We start from the raw sequence: 18,833 nt of genomic DNA, 5'->3' as shown, positions 1-18,833 counted from the left end.
TCCCCGACTTCATTACCAACAATCCACACAGGTTTTGGAAATACTTTCGCCCGTGTTTAGGTGTGTCACCCGAACGGTCTCTAGAAGAGAAAACAGCTCGAGCAAACACATTCAACAAATTTTTCTTCTCGGTTTTCACTTCAGACAATGGCTTACTTCCCTCCCTACCCTGCCCACCTAAAACCATCGATTCATTAAGCATTACGAATGCCGGTGTTCTTAATCTGTTGCTTAATATCGACATCAAGAAAGCTAACGGGCCAGATGATATCCCGAACGAATTTTTAAAAACGTACGCAGAATGGTGTAGCCAATACCTTGCCATTATATACCGCAAATCACTCGAGTCTGCACAACTACCAGATGACTGGAAAAAAGCGAAGGTGACTCCAATACATAAATCCGATGACAGCAACGAACCTTCCAACTACAGGCCAATCTCACTTATCAGCAAATCTTGTAAAATATTGGAACATATTATCTTCAAACACATCACTACATTTCTCGAGCAAGAACATATATTAATACCTCAACAGCACGGTTTTAGAAGTGGCCTCTCAACGGTCACACAACTAACCGAAGTGGTCCATTACCTTGCGCTCAGCCTAAACAACCGAAGCCAGACAGACATGATCCTCCTCGACTTCAGTAAAGCGTTTGATTGTGTAAGCCATGTAAAACTAGTTGCAAAACTGGAGGCTGCAATCGGAGGTGGTCAGATTACTGCATGGATAAAAAACTTCTTATCACATCGAACACAATATGTTATTGTAGATAACACCTCTTCCAGGTCTGTAGCTGTCACCTCCGGTGTTCCCCAAGGGTCAGTACTGGGCCCATTGCTATTTTTGATCTTTATTAACGACATTGCTGCTAACATTGAATGTGACATTAAGCTCTTCGCGGACGATTGTATTATTTATAAAGAAATTGTCAGTTACGCAGACCACTTATTATTAAACAGAGCACTCGATTTGGTCGTGCAATTTGTGTAAAGAGTGGCAAATGTCAATTAGCACCACTAAATCTGTATGCATGTCCTTTACAACAAAAAAGAAGCCTTCAGAATTTTCTTACGCCCTCGGTGGCACTTGCTTGAATAAAGTAAATTACCACAAATACCTAGGTTTGACATTCTCCTCTACCCTTTCTTGGAACTTACATATTGATAATATTACCTCAGTCGCATTACGCAAGTTTTTTTTCCTTAGACGATGTTTACGCCTTGCACCGAAACACACCAGACTACTAGCCTATACAACTTTTGTTCGCCCCGTCTTAGAATACGCTAACATCATCTGGTTTCCACACACATCAACTAACATATCAAAACTAGAAAAGGTGCAAAGAAAAGCTGTGAGGTTCATTTTTAACAAATACAGTCCCTATGACTCCCCTACAAACCTCTTAGCTGATGCAGGTCTTAAAGCACTATCTGTTAGGGCCAGACACGCCCGCTTAAAATTCATCTACCAACAAATTCACGACAGTTATAAGATAGACCGAACTAAGTACGTTACTTTGTCTACGTCACGCCTGTCGCGAAAAAATCACCCATTTACACTAAACCAGTACAGTATTCACAATGACACGTTCAAGTTTTCACTTTTCCCACGTGCGATCAAAGAATGGAATCTCCTCCACCCAGACATAGTTTTCTCTCCGTCGCTTTCATCGTTCATCAACCTACTGGAGACATCAAACGGAGATGACGCCACTTAATACACCCACATATCTTAATCTTAACCCACATATCTGTAATACTTATTTCTGTGCGTGGAATTTATGCATTTCAAACCCCAAACTCGCCGCTTCTGCGCGGTTATCTGTTACCTGTATAAGTTCTCTGATCTTATAAGTGTCATTCATTCGCTATTTTTTATATAAAATCTAGTAATAAAATATTGTTATATTGTTATACTAACTACATTGTTATATTGTTATGGCCATATTGTTATACCAACCAAAAGTATTGTATTAATGGTGATTTCTGCAGTAGTTAAGGAAGCGTTTTTCCTTCTTTTTTTTTCTTTTAATGTACCATGTAACATGACCTGTTTGTTTCTTTCTGTAAAATTGTGCCCACCTGCTTTGGTCTTAACTGAGACTGGCAGTATTGCAAATAAAATAAATAATAAATAAATAAAGTGCCCGACGAAATGCATTGGTGTTTCAGTTACTTTAGTGCTTCAATGCATAAAACAGCGTTTTAATAAAAGAAGTATCTGGAATGCCAATGTATTTCGTCGGGCTCCTTGAAGATTACTATCTCGAAACTGGCATACAGTCCTGAGAATTCGTTCCAAGTGGATTCGCTTTGCGAACTCACCCGCTCTAATTCGCAGATTTACATGTGCGCCGTCAAATAATTGAATAAGATTAGTTGGGTAATTACGTTAATTATTGAATTAGGTAGTTTCATTTCTCGTATAACTAGTGGCCGCCTCATCGAGTAATTTAGCTCAACGGTTAGAATTGGGCTTTTTGCCACAGGCATTTATTTCTTTGTTTACACCTTCTGAAAAGAAAACACCCGGTATGCACATTTATTGTCACTACTACGTGATATCTACGTATTAATACGGCAAACAGTTGTTCTTTCACATCCCGCGTCAAGAACCGGACCTGCTGTTCTTTAGACATGTCGGGGTCGGCGTGGCAGGAGAGCTGAGTCATCTCCTCCGTGAATATCGCCATGTTTTCGTTCGGTAGTTGCACTCTGGTTTCTGAAGGCTCCCTGTCACACTAGGCCGACCCGACACCGATTTCTGACTGCGGACTGTCGGCGACAGCGTTGCTTTACCTTCGTGTCGGCGCCTCTGTCCCACTTTGTCGACGCCGACAATCTGCCGACGGTTGGCGCAGAGCTCGGTGTCGGTATACAGTGTGACAGAGGCGCCGACACGAAGGTAAAGCAACGCTGTCGCCGACAGTCGGCAGACCGAAATCAGTGTGTCGGGTCGGGTTAGTGCGAGTGAACCTTTAGAAGAGCATCGATCGTGAACGCGTAATGTTTCCTGCATGATTCATCCGCCAGCTGGGCCATCTGATCTGGCGCTGCTGTCGGCATGGAAAGCTTGTGCGTCCGGGCGCTTATGTGCTTATGAACCTATATTTCAGGTACAGGTTTCATGCCGTGATTTGTTGTTTTGTTAGGCAGAGCAGGTGCGCTCACTATAGCACAACTGCATCGGTCAAAATTCCCTGCTTTGTACATGGTGTAGAGTCTCCTACGGAAGTTGCCAGATGGCGCTATTGTCTATATTGGAGTTGCAAGCGTGGTGGTTCATGCAGCATGGGAGCGATGGTTACTGCATGGACTTGCCTAAACTTCGCCCTTCTGGCTTCAAGCGACTTCATGACTTTGTAAATGGCGCTCTAAATGCAGCAGTTTGTAATGATTATACACGCGCGACAAGTCTTATTGCTCTCATGCGGTTAGAAAGGTATGACTGCTTGAATATTTAGGCAAATAAAGGTAGATAAAGCGCAGTAAGTAAAGCTACAAGTATGTCTGAAGCAGCAAGCACGAATAATAAGCAAACATACGCATACCGCCAATATACCCATCGCAGCACCAGAGTCATCTCAAGTAAAGCCTACGCTTAATACTATGCTTTACAGTCTCTACAGCAGAATTATAGAGTTTGCAGAATCTCTGAATGTTGTGATCTATGCTCGTGATCGATGTGGAGCCTTCGAACGTCATGCTCCAACGCCAAAGGATCCCTCGTGCGCGCGTTTACTACGTTTGTAACTGCATCGGCGTTTTACTGCATGCAACAAATGGGAAGCGAGCGCACGTTGCAAGCCACGTCAACCCGACGAACTATTTCAGGATGTGCTGACTGACGTAAGCGACTCCCGGTCCCTTTGCATCAGCAGAGTTGGCCACACAGGATATAGTCTCACGAAGTGACAGTGCGAAGACATCGACAAGTAGAGGATGTCCGCCATCTCTTTCTTTCTTTCTTTCTTTCTTTCTTTCTTTCTTTCTTTCTTTCTTTCTTTCTTTCTTTCTTTCTTTCTTTCTTTCTTTCTTTCTTTCTTTCTTTCTTTCTTTCTTTCTTTCTTTTTTTTTTCTTTTTGCTGTCAACGTTGTCTTTGCATTGCAACATCATGAACTTTGCCTTGAGCATGCGCGGGTACTTTTTGCGTCTTCCCTCTGTTTCTTCCAGCTGTCCCAGCTCTCAGTTGACAGGGGGCGTCTGAGCTGTCCTTTCCGTTCTTCGAGTGCTTGTGTTTAGCACGCCTGCCTTTCCGCACCACGAACATCGTGGACGCACCGCTATTCTTGCAGTCCTCTCATTGTCGCGTGTTGTGTAGAATAGCCTCTCGCACACCAGATATATGCGCGAAACATTCGATAGTATTTCAACAAGACCCTATTGGCCTTTCTACACTGTTATCTGACGTACTACGTGTGTTTGTGCGGCGACAGTGTGTGGCACTGCGACAGGCTGTGTGCGACGTACAGTGCTCTAACTTGCCTCGAACGCAACACGCTATTTCCTTCTTTTTCTCTCGTACCTTGGAGTCCTTTTTTTTTCCTTCTCGAATTCCGGGTATAGGCAACCGAATGTCTAATTAACTTCCCTGTTTTTCCTTTGACGACCTTTCTCTAGCGTTCATTTTTGCATACCGTTTCCATGCGTAAGAAACCCTGTGAGTGCGTCACACACTACCCTGCGGTGACCCAGTTTATTCCCACAAGGGTCGAGCAGAGCTTAACATCACGTTTGACGAAGGTTTCGGGTAGCTAGAAAGGCGAGATGTTAATGCTTGCTACTTCGCTACTCGGTAGTGCAGGCGAGGATCTCTTGACGTGAAATGCGTTTTAGTTCGGTCAGCATATAGGCGCTCTATTGCTAAAACCGCATGTAATCGCAAAAAAAAAATGTAACGCTATTATCGCTTATATATTTGCAATCGTACTGTCCGCGCGCCTTACCTTGGTATCGTTGTGTAGAGGCAAAAAAAGTCGTCACTCGATGAAGCATGGGTCGTCGTCTGCACAGATGGCGACATTGTTGCCGCACGCATGACGCAGCCGGAGCTAAATTTAGCCTCTCTCTCGGCGTTCAGAGAGGCATATATATCTGGGCGGTGCATTTGTCCACCCGAGCGGTAGTGGCCGCGTTTGAGGGAATTCACTCCGTCATCCATCAAACTCGTACTGCTTCTCATCAGGACTTACGCATGACTTAGGAGTATGCAATCTGCTGCAGCAATACGGCATTTGCTCGGCTGTGGCCCGCCCGCGTTCGGCACGTGTATAGGGACCGGAAACAGCGGGAAGAGACTCGTGGGCAGCCGGGTAGGGCGATATGCCGATTCGCACCCACCACCTTTGACCGCGCCGGTCCCACCATATATGGCAAGCACGATTGCAAGATTAGACCGTAGGACCCCCACTAGCTGTATCATGTGGTTAGCACGTACGCTTTCTAGTGCATGAATAAATGTCACTTGCGTATTTGGTTACGTCATTTCGGCACCAAACTGCTCTCATGGGCTATCGTACTGCAGCGCTCTCAACCGTGCTTCGAGCCGCCTATCGCTTATCAGGGACGACGGCCGCTTCCTTTGCGTGTTCCACCGTCGAAGATGCTGACGCACTGTGACGAAGCACCGTTCACAGCGCTGCAGTACGACAGCGCATAAGCGCAGTGACGTGGTTTTACTTCGTATTTCGCGGTCTTTCTTTAAGGGCCGAAAAAATTCATCACTTAGCATGTACGCTGAAAAAAAAAGAAAAACAAATGGATGCGTCGTTTCTGAATCCCCTCTACAACGCGACGAAGCGCACTTGGGTCCTAAAGTGAATATTAAATCCTTTGCATAACTCATCTTAGTTAAATAACCAATCAACCGGAATACAAAAAAGTACTCCGAGGAGCGCCACACGGCGGCAAACCATATGTCGTTGGTTTCATTCAGCTGGGCTTAACCAAAACACTCTGCATATAAACGCAACCACGCACCGACATTGCGCAAGGCGCATTCATTAAGCTTCCGCGGCTGCGAGAGAATTAACAAGCGGATGAGGAGGTTGCCTTATATATATACGCTACGGACTGACCGTTGATGAAGTACACGGGATTGGTTTCCGCCGAGCTGCGTCGGGCCATGGTATCCTCTGACCGGCCGTCTACTCGATTCGTCGTACAAGACTCCTGTATAGTAATCCCAGAGAGAGAGATGTCCTCGGTCGGCGCAGTGGTTCCGACAGTGGACACAAGCTTGTGTCCGCATGCACGCACGCTCTCGTGCGCCGAGCAGTGGAAGCAAAGGGGCCGCGTACAGTAACAGATCAACTTGGCATGGCCGACGTCCTCGTATACCTATACACACAAACACACGTGCACGCACACACACGCACGGCCGCGCATATACGTATAGTGCAGCAGTCGCGCCGCCCGCTGCGGCGCAGCCGTCACAATCGCGAGGCCTCGGCGGCGGCGGCGCAGCGTTCGCGATAAATAAGATGTCCCGGCTCCGGCACGGCGCAAACAGCTGGCGGAGGAGATGCCCTACGCGGCAGCAGCGGCTGCGACGCCCGGCAGCTGCGCGGCCACAATCCGATGCCCTGCCGCCCTGCCGCGTAAGCTGTGCACATATTGCGCGGCGGCCGCATGTTCTGGCCGCTAAAGGATTGCGGCTATAGCCGCACCGCTGAGTTTTCATTAAAAAAAGAAAAAAAAATACTCCATAGAGGGAATTATGGCCCTTCGGTAGTCCAGCAATGGTGAGAACGATGGTTAGTGTAGACTACGTGGATTTGTCTAATCCTCGTGTTTGCGGGGCTTCGGACTTTCTTGTGGCTTTGTTTATTTTACGAATTATCTTTCTTAAATTTCGAGTCATTCGTATATCTACGAGCGCCCCAAGACACGTATAGTCGCTTCAGTCGCGGTCTCCACATCACGCACTCAAGAGGGCTATACCTCGGTAGTTTTGGATGGCACCGTATCCCTGAGAGACTCTGCTGCAATGCGCGGAACAAATGCCGCTTACGGAGAAATTCTCGGTGTTGCTCTTGCAATTCGATACGCCATCCGTGTTCCTGGGGAAGTGTATATATTGAGGGACTCGCAACACGCATGCCGGGCGTTCCTATCAGGACGTGGCAACCCGAGAGCGGCGCACCAAATTCTCAAACAGATCCTGCAAAATGCGCCAACCACACCTCCCCGCATCCACTTGCTCTGGACCCCTGGTCATACCTCGCTGCCGGGTAACGAACGCGCACATGCGTTTCCCCGAGAAATTTCCCTCCGGGCTACTCAGCATGGTGAGGCCACTGGTTCAGGGTGGGGGGATCTCTTGCTCCGTTACAAAGACATACTCCGTCATTGTACACGCATTCGTCGTACCCACGCCGCACCACCACCGTCCTTCTCGCGGGAGGAAGCAGTGGCATTACGCCAGTTACAAACCGCAACTTTTCCAAATCTTGTCTCTCTCAATAAATTCTACCCACACTGTTATGCAGATCGTTGCCCTGGCTGTGGCAGCTCGCCCACAATCTCCCGCGTCGCGATTGAGTGCACTGCAAACCTCTTTCCTCCCTTGCCAACTCTCCTTTACCCCCCTACGCAACAAAGAGCTGTGGGACGATGCCCTCCGCGATGGACCTCCCGAGGTCCTCCGAGCTGTGATACAACGGGCTCGAAACATCGCCGGAATCATCTTAGGGACCCTGGACTGAGGGTTCCTCCCACACTGCTCTCGCCATTCAAATAATAATAATAAAAATGTTTTACTCTCTATCTCTCTCTCCTTTGGGGGGCTCTCCATTGATGACAAAGGTATTTCGCAAGTAAGCATGTGGAAGTCGGACAGTTACGACGATGTGTACGCCCAGTTTTTTCTAGGCCCAGTCGGAAGCCGTTTGACATCTTTTGGTAACCGTATCATTGACGTGTCCACTGAATACGTTATTGCACTAAAGAAAAAAAAAGTTAGATTATGGGGTTTTACGCGCCAAAACCACGATCATATTATGAGGCGTACACAGTTTCCGGGGAGTCCGGAAACTTGGACCACCTGGTTTCTTTCTTTCTAAGTACACGGGTGTTCTCCCCCCACCGAAAAGCGGGCGCCGTGGCCGGGATTCGATCCTGCGACCTCGCGCTCAGCAGCCCAACACCATAGCCACTGAACAACCACGGTGGGTACGTTAATGCGCTATTGCACAGTGTAAGAGGTATCTGTGCGTTAGAGATACCTACATGGGGCTACATTACCTGTACAGGTTTGGGAGCGAAGCTTTCGTTGCAAATTCTGGTCACAGTTGTTGCTGCGCTCACGTCCTCGTGCTGAATCGTTCACTCGTAGGACATCACTTCCATCTTTACTACCTTTACGGGTGTCCTGGCTGCTGGCGTTGTTGTCTACGAAATTACCCACGGATAGAACGAATAATACATAAATATCCTCACTGCAACAAATGTACGTCATCAAGAGCAAAGTTCCTTTAATAAAGCAAAGCTTTCTATGCCTACTTTCCTAGGGTTGGTGGTTTGGCTTACCTGCTTGTCCAGCCTTTCGACGAGTAAAGTGCAGATTATTATCGCGCTACCTCCAGGATTGGCCCACTCTATAGCACGTGCGGCGACCCTGGCTGCAGCGTCATATCAAAGGGAAAACAATACCGGAGGCAGTATAACGCGTGGTCACGTGGTCACGTCTCGCTGTTTTCATTGCAGGTAATCGCAAAACGCTGTGCAGAGTATAATCATCTGCACGTGCCTTCTTTAACCGCTTCGCGAACGCTTAGCTTCTCAGATTACAAATTGTGGGTTGGATCTGCATATTCTTTTGTATCGTCACGCATCGTCTGATTATGCAGAGCACATAAGTGCACACTCACTCGCGCTGCTTTGTCTGTCAACAGGCAGCGGTAATAAAGGCCGCTCTAAACGTGCATTCCACAAATATTTCCTGCGAAATACTGACGGACCGACTGTCGCAACACCGTGGTCGGTTTGGCAAAGAAAGCAGCGCCTTAAAAGGAACGGCGCGATTTAATAGACGGCTGTGTCAACGCCGTGGCGGCAGTGATTTAAGGCTCCTGAAGGGACTTGGCAATCGCGTGTCCACTACACATGTTCATTCTCGGCGCGTGGAAAAGCACCACCTGCGAGCTACGAGTCACGAAAGGCGCTATTGACGTATCTTGAAACGCTATAGCTATCACTTGAGGGACGAATGCGATTAACTGTCATGTGACCCACGCGCCAGATGCTTCAAAGAGTGACTCTTTGCGCGAGAGAAGCAGGCGTGCGGTCGAGGCCTGTAGTGGTGTAGTGGTTTAGAGCATTGTGCAGCTGCGCTAGAAGACAGGTGTCCGATGCCACCATAGATCAGTGCATGTCTTGATAGTATTTTAGGCGGTTTTCCCTCGCTCAGACGTTACCTATCAGAAAACTCGGAAGTGTAATTGAGCGCACGCGAGCGCTTCACGGTGTGCACAGAACCGCACGTTTGTGAGGCGCGAGGTGTATAGAAAAGTTATCTTGGTAAACAACAGTGGACGCACGCGCGCGCGCGCGCGTAACCTCGAGACGTCGCAATTATCACATTTTTAGCACTCCCTGACAAACGAGCACCCCAAAGACCTTTGTACTAGGGTACATCTACCGAAAAGGCGTTCAGTATATGATGACGCACGACGTATCTGCATCTCGGTGTAATTAGGTCTCTTACGGAATGGGAGACATCCGAACTCCTTTACGGCCCTAAAACCTGAGCTCACACCACGGGTCGGATCGATAGTTTAGTATAGTGCGAGGACGAGCATGATGTGGTTCATTGCCACCGAATCACGTAGCAACAAAATGAAGCCTCTCTATCTCCTCCTTCCTCTCTCTTTCTCTTTTTATCCCGCTTACCCCCGTGCAGGGTCATCATCATCATCATCAGCCTGGTTACGCCCACTGCAGGGCAAAGGCCTTTCCCATATTTCTCCAACAATCCCGGTCATGTACTATTTGTGGCCATGCTGTCCCTGCAAACTTCTTAATCTCATCCGCCCACCTAACTTTCTGCCGCCCCCTGCTACGCTTCTCTTCCCTTGGAATCCAGTCCGTAACCCTTAATGACCATCGGTTATCTTCCCTCCTCATTACATGTCCTGCCCATGTCCATTTCTTTTTCTTGATTTCAACTAAGATGTCATTAACTCGCGTTTGTTCCCTCACCCAATCTGCTCTTTTCTTATCCTTTAACGTTACACCTATCATTCTTCTATCCATAGCTCGTTGCGTCGTCCTCAACTTGAGTAGAACCCTTTTCGTAAGCCTCCAGGTTTCTGCCCCGTAGGTGAGTACTGGTAAGACACAGCTATTATAGACTTTTCTCTTGAGGGATAATGGCAACCTGCTGTTCATGATCTGAGAATGCCTGCCAAACGCACCCCAGCCCATTCTTATTCTTCTGATTATTTCCGTCTCATAATACGGATCCGCCGTCACTACCTGCCCTAAGTAGATGTATTCCCTTACCACTTCCAGTGCCTCGCTACCTATTGTAAATTGCTGTTCTCTTCCGAGATTGTTAAACATTACTTTAGTTTTCTGCAGATTCATTTTTAGACCCACCCTTCTACTTTGCCTCTCCAGGTCATTGAGCATGCATTGCAATTGGTCCCCTGAGTTACTAAGCAAGGCAATATCATCAGCGAATCGCAAGTTACTAAGGTATTCTCCATTAACTTTTATTCCCAATTCTTCCCAATCCAGGTCTCTGAATACTTCCTGTAAACACGCTGTGAATAGCATTGGAGAGATCGAATCTCCCTGCCTGACGCCTTTCTTTATTGGGATTTCGTTGCTTTCTTTATGGAGGACTATGGTGGCTGTGGAGCCGCTGTAGATATCTTTCAGTATTTTTACATACGGCTCATCTACACCCTGGTTCCGTGATGCCTCCATGACTGCAGGGTAGCCAACAGGAACTGCATCTGGTTAACCTCCCTGCCTTTCCATGCATCTCTCTCTCTCTCTCTGACGAGCTGATGCAGGATGCAGGAGCTGGGATGCAGCTTGCAGCTTAGCGACGTCGCACTTTTATGCGGATTGATTTAGCGATCCGTCCTGTAGTGTGAATCCAGCTTTAAAGGGCTTAACCTCGTGCGCAGGTCTTCATGCAACACGAAACTTGACGAAACACAATGGCGACTTATTGATAATTTCAGTGCTGGAAAAAAAAGGAAAGGAGATCTTATATCTAATTTAGCAGTCGCGCAATCGGACCAGATATACTAGTCTTTAATGTTTTGTCAATTTAAGTTTGAATGAGCACCGCCGTATGCTTTGTGGCTTACTGAAGACACACAAACGAGACCGCGGTGTAATGTGTGTTACGGGCGAAACTGCTTCTGATAAGTGGTCCTTCAACGTAAAGTAAAGGGGTTTTTCTTCTAAAGTATTTAGCTAGCCATTGTGTGAGGGTATTAGAGAGCTTTAGATTAGGGGACGCAAGTGGCTTGCGAACGCTAGAACTACGGGCGACGGTACTGCGCATGCACAGACACCTATGTCTGAGTGTGCGCATGCGCATTACCGCCGCCCCTAGTTTTTGCATACGCAAGCCGCTTGCGTCCCCTAAACTAAAACTCTCTATTGGCTTTCTATCGCTCACGTGGGAGAGTCAGCGGTGTTATGTTATTCATGACCTAGTGTCTTTATTACACAATCGCTCTTCTGATTTTGTTGAAATGTGTTGCAGTTGAGAAACAAAATGAAGTTCTAGTAACTGCAGGAAGCAAATTTTTGATATATCGCAATTTTTTTTTAGATATACGAGAATTTGTAACTTAAGAACGCGCACAGTTTACAAATCTAGAACTATTTAACACGAAGGGGGATCGCAGTTCTGTAAACTGAAACGGTTAGTGCAGCTCAAGCGGACACATTTTATGTATAAATTTTTAGTTGAAGAGAAAGCTTTAGCTCTGGCCCAACTCTGATGCGCCTATTCAAATACATGTAACACGCAGAAACGCTTTTCTGAGATGACCACTCGGCCGGCTTTAACAAAATTTTGTTGCCTTTGGGAGAGAAAGTTAAATTCTACTAATTATTGGAAGTGGAATATCGATTTATGGTCTGAATGTTTCTTTAATAAATTTTCAAAAATTGGTAATTTCGAAAAAAAAATATACATGCATGAAGCTTACCAATTCGTAGCTCTGCACCAAGAACAAATATCGCAGTTCTGTAAACTGCATCTCTTAGAGTGCCCCAAGCGGACAAACTTGATATATCGATTTATACCTTACGTGAAACTGTTACATAGTTTAGCAGACTTTCGCGAAATTCTTACTCGCATATTAGTCGTCTATTTGAGAGCCATGTATAATACATCAACATTGTCCGCTTTTGATGTGATATTGGATGAAATTTACAGAATTGTGCTATCGTTTTTCATTGCTGCGTCACCGATTTGTAAACACGATAGTTTAATTTTTCTGGGAACTTGCAATTTTCAATAGTTTTTATTAAAATATTGGCGGCCTGAGTTAGAAATGTGCTACCAACAGTCACTAGATTCCAACATTTTCTTTTAAGTGTAGCTAACCTCACCAAATTTTCTGTGTCGGTTTCCGAGAACGGTTTCTCCTTTCCCATGAATTTATGTAGGAACGTCCGAGGTAAAGCTTCCTCTTAAGAGAAATTACTGCTATGTTTATGAGGTTTTTTTAAATTGCTGAGCTGCACTTGTACACTTGATATTTGAGTTTATTGGAATATTCAAATTAATCATCTTCCTTAAACCATTATTGACATTATAAACATAGCATCCACTTCCTACAGATACTAAATTTTAATTCTTCCTTTTAAACCCAGGAGGCCTCATCAAAATTGGTGTAGTGGTTGCAAGAAAAGAAAATAACATTTTTTTGTTCTCATGTGTTAGCATCGAGCTCTCGAGCTATAGCCTTGCCGAGCTTTGCTGGGAAGGACGCGTGGAGGGGATCATTCTGACCAGATCCGGATTGTTCTTGAAGAAGAATAACATCTACACCAGCATAGGTCATTTATTTATTTATTTATTTATTTATTTATTTATTTATTTATTTATTTATTTATTTATTTATTTATTTATTTATTTAAGATATTTCAAGGCCCGAATGCATTACAGAAAGGAGTGGGTGAACATAACAAAACATTTCTGCAATATACAAAGACATATTCAACGTGGCGTTTCATGAATGCTGGTTTTGAAGGTGTCGGTATCCAGGATGGCTGCAACGGTGGCGGGAAAGTGGTTCCAATATTTGCTTGTGCTAGGGATGAATGCACTACTACAAAGTTTAGTACGTGATGACGGCACACCAACTTTGAAACTGCGGTCAGAGCGAAATGATATGTATGACGGTTGGGTGATGAGCTGTTCTTTCAACAAAGGGTTGTGGTGGTAGATTTTATGGAATAGCGAAAGGCGGAAGCATCTACGACGGAAAGAAAGTTCTGGCAAGTTAAGTGTTGTCTTCATTGAGGTAACGCTAGCATGTCGGGAGTAGTTTGATAAGATGAAACGTGCTGCACGATATTGAATGGCTTCTATGCTGTTTATGAGTGCAATGTTAGCCGGGTCCCAAATGGCGCATGCGTATTCTAGTTTGGAGCGAACTAATGTTTTGTAGAGAGTTAGTTTCAGTGACGATGGTGCGGATGAGAAGTTTCGGCGCAAATAGCCCAACATGCGATTGGCATTGCTACATATAATGTCGACATGCATGTGCCAGAAAAGGTTGCTGGTGATGTTTAGTCCAAGGTATTTTTACGACGAGACAACTGAGAGAGGGCTATTATTTAGCAAATATGTATGCAGATTAGTAGCATTGGTACGCTGTGATACCCGCATGCATTTACATTTGCTTAAGTTAAGCTTCATAGACCACTTGTTACACCATAACATAACGTTATTAATGTCGTCTTGAAGTTTACGAGAATCACTGAGGTCAGTAATTTTATTATATATAACGGAGGCATCAGCAAAAAGCCTAATAGTTGAAAATCTCACACAGGAAGCAAGATTATTAATATAGATTAGATAAAGTAGAGGACCGAGAACCGACCCTTGCGGCATGCCTGACGTTACCGCGAGGTGCGCAGACGATGAATTGTTCGAATTGACCAAATCCCGCGTGGGCAGTCATCCATAGCGAAGTTGACCTGGTGTCTACCACTGAACAGGAGAAAAAGCGTCGGTGGCTTGTAGGAGCAGTCTTCTCAAGAAGACGCCAAAGCCGCTTATGACAACATTCTGCACGACCCCGTGCTTGACACTCTGGACATGGAGCCAGTAAGCTTCGTCGACGACAGGAAAGTCTTCATTCCTACAGCAGATGGTGATAATGGGCGTTACTCTGTCACCCGTGGAGTTCTGCAAGGAATGGTACTGGGACCTATACATTGTTGCCTCGGTGGGTCTTGGTGGTGAGCTCCCGGTCAAAGCGCATCTCAGCGTGTACGCGGATGATGCATCTTTGGGGCAACGCATCCGCAGGTGCGTGCAAACGCCGCTGTGAGCTCTGAGCTAACTACCTAGGCCGTTACGGATCGATGCGAGTGGCAACAGCGAAGTGCGCTGCAGTTGCTCTCACGTGGTTTGTCATCTGCCACTGCCCAATTATTGCAGGAATAAAAAAAAACTCAAATAAGAAGCCTAAAAGATTTTAGCAAACTTTTCAATAAAAGCTTTCACTAAAAAGCCCCCGTTTCTCCAAAATGATTACTAAAAGAATTTTAGTCAAAGTAAGAACTTTCGTTCACTTAGAGGGACACTAAAGCGAAACACTAAATTAGTTTAGATTGATTGAGTATTCTTTCAAAGCTAGATCTTCGCTAATTTCGCAGTAACATGTTGCCTATATATATATATGCATATGTATGTATACATATATGTATATACACGTTTCATTTAGTTCCGATACCCCAGCGCTAGTACGACGGGATTGAGAACTATTTTCTCGTACTTTTTCCGTTGTAGCGCATTAAAAGCTCTCGAAATTTGCCAAAGTTCAGCCTATGGCTTCTCTTACGATGTAGGGCATCTTTACCGATAAAGACGTGTCTGGGCCAGGACAGACGGCATCAAAATCCGTGACTTCATGGCGGCGTGTTGCCGGAACTTTAAATGGCGGTGTCACCTGCGTTTTGTTCTTACGTCATTGTTGGCTAATCGAGACTCCTTTCACTGTCTCGTCACTCGCACAAAATTAAAAAAAATATATATATTTTTATAATTAGTGCGACCTGCGGGAATTTCTCTTCTGTTCCTACTGTATTTTTTGTCGATACTTTACTTAAGTCATTGTGATCCTTTCTTCTCTCTTTCCTTCTTTCTACTCTTCACAAGTTCTGTTTCTGTCCCCTACGCCTAAAGGGTAGGCAGCCGTTGGGCCTCGTTTGGTGGCAGTTGCCCGCCCGCCTCTCAAGCCGAATAATAATAAGAATAATAATCGTCTCACGGTAAGAGTGGCTACTTTGTCCCTGTCGAAGCGTAGCGCACAGCTCGACCTACTTTGGTTTCCCTACAAGCACGCATATGGCAGGACAGATCTCAGAGGTGCCCCCGTCGCGCAGGAGGGCAACCCTGCGGTCCTCACTGCGGCTGCCCAGCGTCCACAGCAGCAGCAGCAGCAGCGGCAGCGAAGGCCATGCCCCGCTGCGGCGGGCCTCCCGTTCCTCCCACCGGATGGCCTCGCAGGACGTCACCGCAGCCGCGGCGGCCCAGAGACCGCGCTCCTGCTGCTCGGCGACCAGGAGGGCCCGCTCGGCGGACCGGTCGCGGCCGCACAGCGGCGCTCCGACGGCGGCCGGCGACTTCGACGAGGAGGACCGCTTGCCGGCGCTGCTGCTCCCGCAGGCGCGGCCGCTGTCGTCGGCGGTCGGACGCGGGGCGCAGGCCCACGGCAACCACCAGGGGGACGGACGCCGGCAGCGGTCGAGGTCAGCGTCGAACCGTTTCGGCCTTTCCGACTTCCGCAGGCCTCGATGAAACTCTGTGAATATCCGTGTATTGTGTATGTGCGTATATGTGTGACTGCGTGGTCTACTTTGTGCGTCTGTGTGATCAGTGTGTAAATCAGAATCATCCCCCTGGACGGCAAGTAGTGTACCAGGTGATCTGCCAGGCTGCAACATCTATGGCGCATCTTTAAAATGTCTCCTTCCGCAGCTACGCAGTGTGCATTGTAGTCACTCCAGTAGTGTGCATTATGCAAAATTACTTTGGCGTTTCTCTGAAAATCGGCTTCATCTGTGCACATGATGTTTCTCAAAAAGTCTGGTGACTCATCCGCTTTTGTTAGGACCCAATTCGAGAAATCTAGACGATTCTACAGGTATATTCCGGGAATTGGTGTTGGTTAAGGTGGTACGGGTGAAAGGCCGTCGTTTAGAATTCTCCAAACTGATGACTTGGAGATTGGTACCTGGGCGGCCATGTCCCGCACGGTAGCATGAGGGCTTGAGGCCATGAATGCTAGAACGTAGGCTAGGGCTCAAAGATGGAGTCATACGCCGCGGTTTCTTGAAGCGGTTTGTCTCAAGTCTTCATCATTCCTGATGATAGCCTTAGTCTTCTGCTCATTAGAAAAAGACATGGTGACTAGGACGAAACAAAACGCGCCTTGGAACATTTGCACTGACGTTGTCAAATCGCTTTTGTGGTGATATTTATCGTGGCAAAAAATGAAGAACCATCTGCGCACTTTGTATACGCTAAGACAACAGCTATCACAGCTTGTTTCCAACTAACACCACAGGCGCCATGTTACTTCGGTCGGGGCGCGGCAGATAAGGCACTAGCTCGAGGACGATGTTTTACAGCGAAGCTGTATATGGCTAGCCAATTCGTCCGTCCATCAGTCTGTCGCATTTATGCCGAATACTCCTACGGCGCAACCCCATGCGAATGCACGAAAAAAAAAAGCGGAAGAGAGGCGCGCAACTGGCTGCGCCAGTTGTGGCGTCGTTGCTCTCTGTCGCAGCCGAGCGGGTGCACAGCAGTTTCTCTCCGTCTCTGAAATGGGTAGACCAAGCGTCATACGTACTCATGAGGAGCAGGCAGCTTTCGATCAGCAACGCGGCGAGCAGAACCGGGAACGAGCTCGTCTATGCCGTCCCGATGCTGCAGCCCGGGCACAAGAACAGGCCCGTGTAGCCCAGCGCAAACAGCAAGTGCGTATCGAGGATCCGGGAGCCTACCAAGCTGTCGTTTATTGAACCAGCGGGATTAACCCAGCGACAAACACCGGAGCCGCATGTTTTAGCTTCGCTGTTTAACCATCTGTATACGGTGTGCTTGGGCGGTGATTTTTTCCGTTATTTCCTTGATTTCGTGCTGGCTAACTCAGAAGGAGCCTGCTCGAGGGCGCTGTTGTGATGCGGGTGGGAGCGCAGTGAAGTGGTATTCACCATATGTCACAGGGTTTGTTTATCATTCGGAAAAAATTAGTACGCCATTAGTACATCGCTGAAAATACCGCAGTTAAATGTCCCGTGGTTGTGCGCACAAATGCTCCTTGACACTTTGATAATTATGTTAGCATGTTCTATCAGCAGGCAAGCCCTCCCTGGCTTTTCTTCTACCCACATTTCTCTCCAGATGCACTGGAAAGAGAAGTGATATATACTGTGACACATATCATTCACGTGCATTTCATACGCCGTTGACGATAGACTGCCGAAGGAGACACTAAAGTCTACAGGTCGTTTTTTTTTTTCAGGGTCAAAAAAGCGCGCAAAGCGCTTTGAAGAACATACAGCAACATATTTATTCTCTAGCCATAAGCTATCCATACCTTTGAAAATAATTGTTAATTTGTTGTCTCCTTCTCTTTAAATATATAATAAACTTTGTCCTGTGTATATCTTTATATATATTATGTGGAAATTAAAACAATGTTGAAGTGAGGAAATACGGATGAGAGAGCCGCCGCTAGTATTTCTATTGCGCTTGCTCTCCTATTGTGAGGATTTGTAGAAATAAAGCAAAGTATGAATAAAATACGTGCATGCCCGCGCTAACAATGATGCAGTAAGCTGTTAGCCACAATAAAATTTTAAGCGGAAAGGTCGAGGCAAGTCAAAAGAAACCTCAAATGATGTGTGTGGCAAAACTCTGGCAATGACATTGTTGGGGGGGGAGTGTAGGCTTCGGCAAAGCCGGAGAGGGGGGCAAGGCTCAGCCCTCACCGGAAAACTCCGGAGGGGGCTTGGGCCCCGGAGTTCCCCGGTAGACGGCGCATATGTCCCCGACACTTCGGCGCTTCACTCGCGCAGGTGATTCCGCGCGGTTGTGGTCGTGGCGTTCCCTGCTCTTGCCTCGGTTTAAGAGTACGTGTGCCCCTCGAGATAACCCTCGTGCGAACGTGAGGAAGCTAACCCTATGTGCTGATCGCCTCGTGCGTTAATGCGACGGACTCGAGGCATCCCGGGAAAAGTTACCGCGGCCTAAGGAGGTGTGGTAATTTGAGGACTGGGTCCAACCACAGGCTAACGCGAAAGGGACACTTCGCTCACGATGGATATTCGCGTTCCATAGCGAGCCGTACTTGACTGCCACCTTCTCCTTACCCGCTTCCTCACATAGGCCCCTTTAGAGCCATCATTTAAATACATATTTTCTCTTTTGCTCTGTCCATTTCGGCCATCGGTGCCATGTCAATCCTTGTCACGTCATGCCCCGAATATAAGCATCATCCTGCTGAGAGTACTGGCTGGAAAAATGCATAAAAGTTGGCTGCCATGGGCATACATATTCAAATGCACATTTTATCAAAAAGTAGACATAACAGCTGCAGTACTGACAAA

General features: G+C 46.8%; 2 protein-coding genes across 2 annotated transcripts in view; one reads left to right on the top strand and one right to left on the bottom strand.

Annotated features, from left to right (window-relative positions):
• Window positions 1–6,395, bottom strand: part of LOC135900786 (ATP-dependent translocase ABCB1-like) — a 180,689-nt gene extending 174,294 nt beyond the window's left edge. Inside the window, exon 1 of the mRNA XM_065430360.2 lies at window positions 6,083–6,395. Coding sequence (XP_065286432.1) covers window positions 6,083–6,131 — 49 coding nt within the window. The 5' untranslated portion in view covers window positions 6,132–6,395. The remainder of the gene's footprint in view (window positions 1–6,082) is intronic.
• Window positions 6,396–15,561: 9,166 nt separating this feature from the next.
• The window catches only part of LOC135900734 (serine-rich adhesin for platelets-like), a 108,028-nt gene continuing 104,756 nt past the window's right edge, over window positions 15,562–18,833 (top strand). Inside the window, exon 1 of the mRNA XM_065430274.2 lies at window positions 15,562–15,965. Within this exon, the coding sequence (XP_065286346.2) occupies window positions 15,562–15,965 (404 nt within the window). The remainder of the gene's footprint in view (window positions 15,966–18,833) is intronic.

This window comes from Dermacentor albipictus, chromosome 2 (assembly GCF_038994185.2).
Source record: "Dermacentor albipictus isolate Rhodes 1998 colony chromosome 2, USDA_Dalb.pri_finalv2, whole genome shotgun sequence".
Taxonomy (NCBI): domain Eukaryota; kingdom Metazoa; phylum Arthropoda; class Arachnida; order Ixodida; family Ixodidae; genus Dermacentor; species Dermacentor albipictus.
This window is presented reverse-complemented; position numbering and strand designations above follow the sequence as displayed.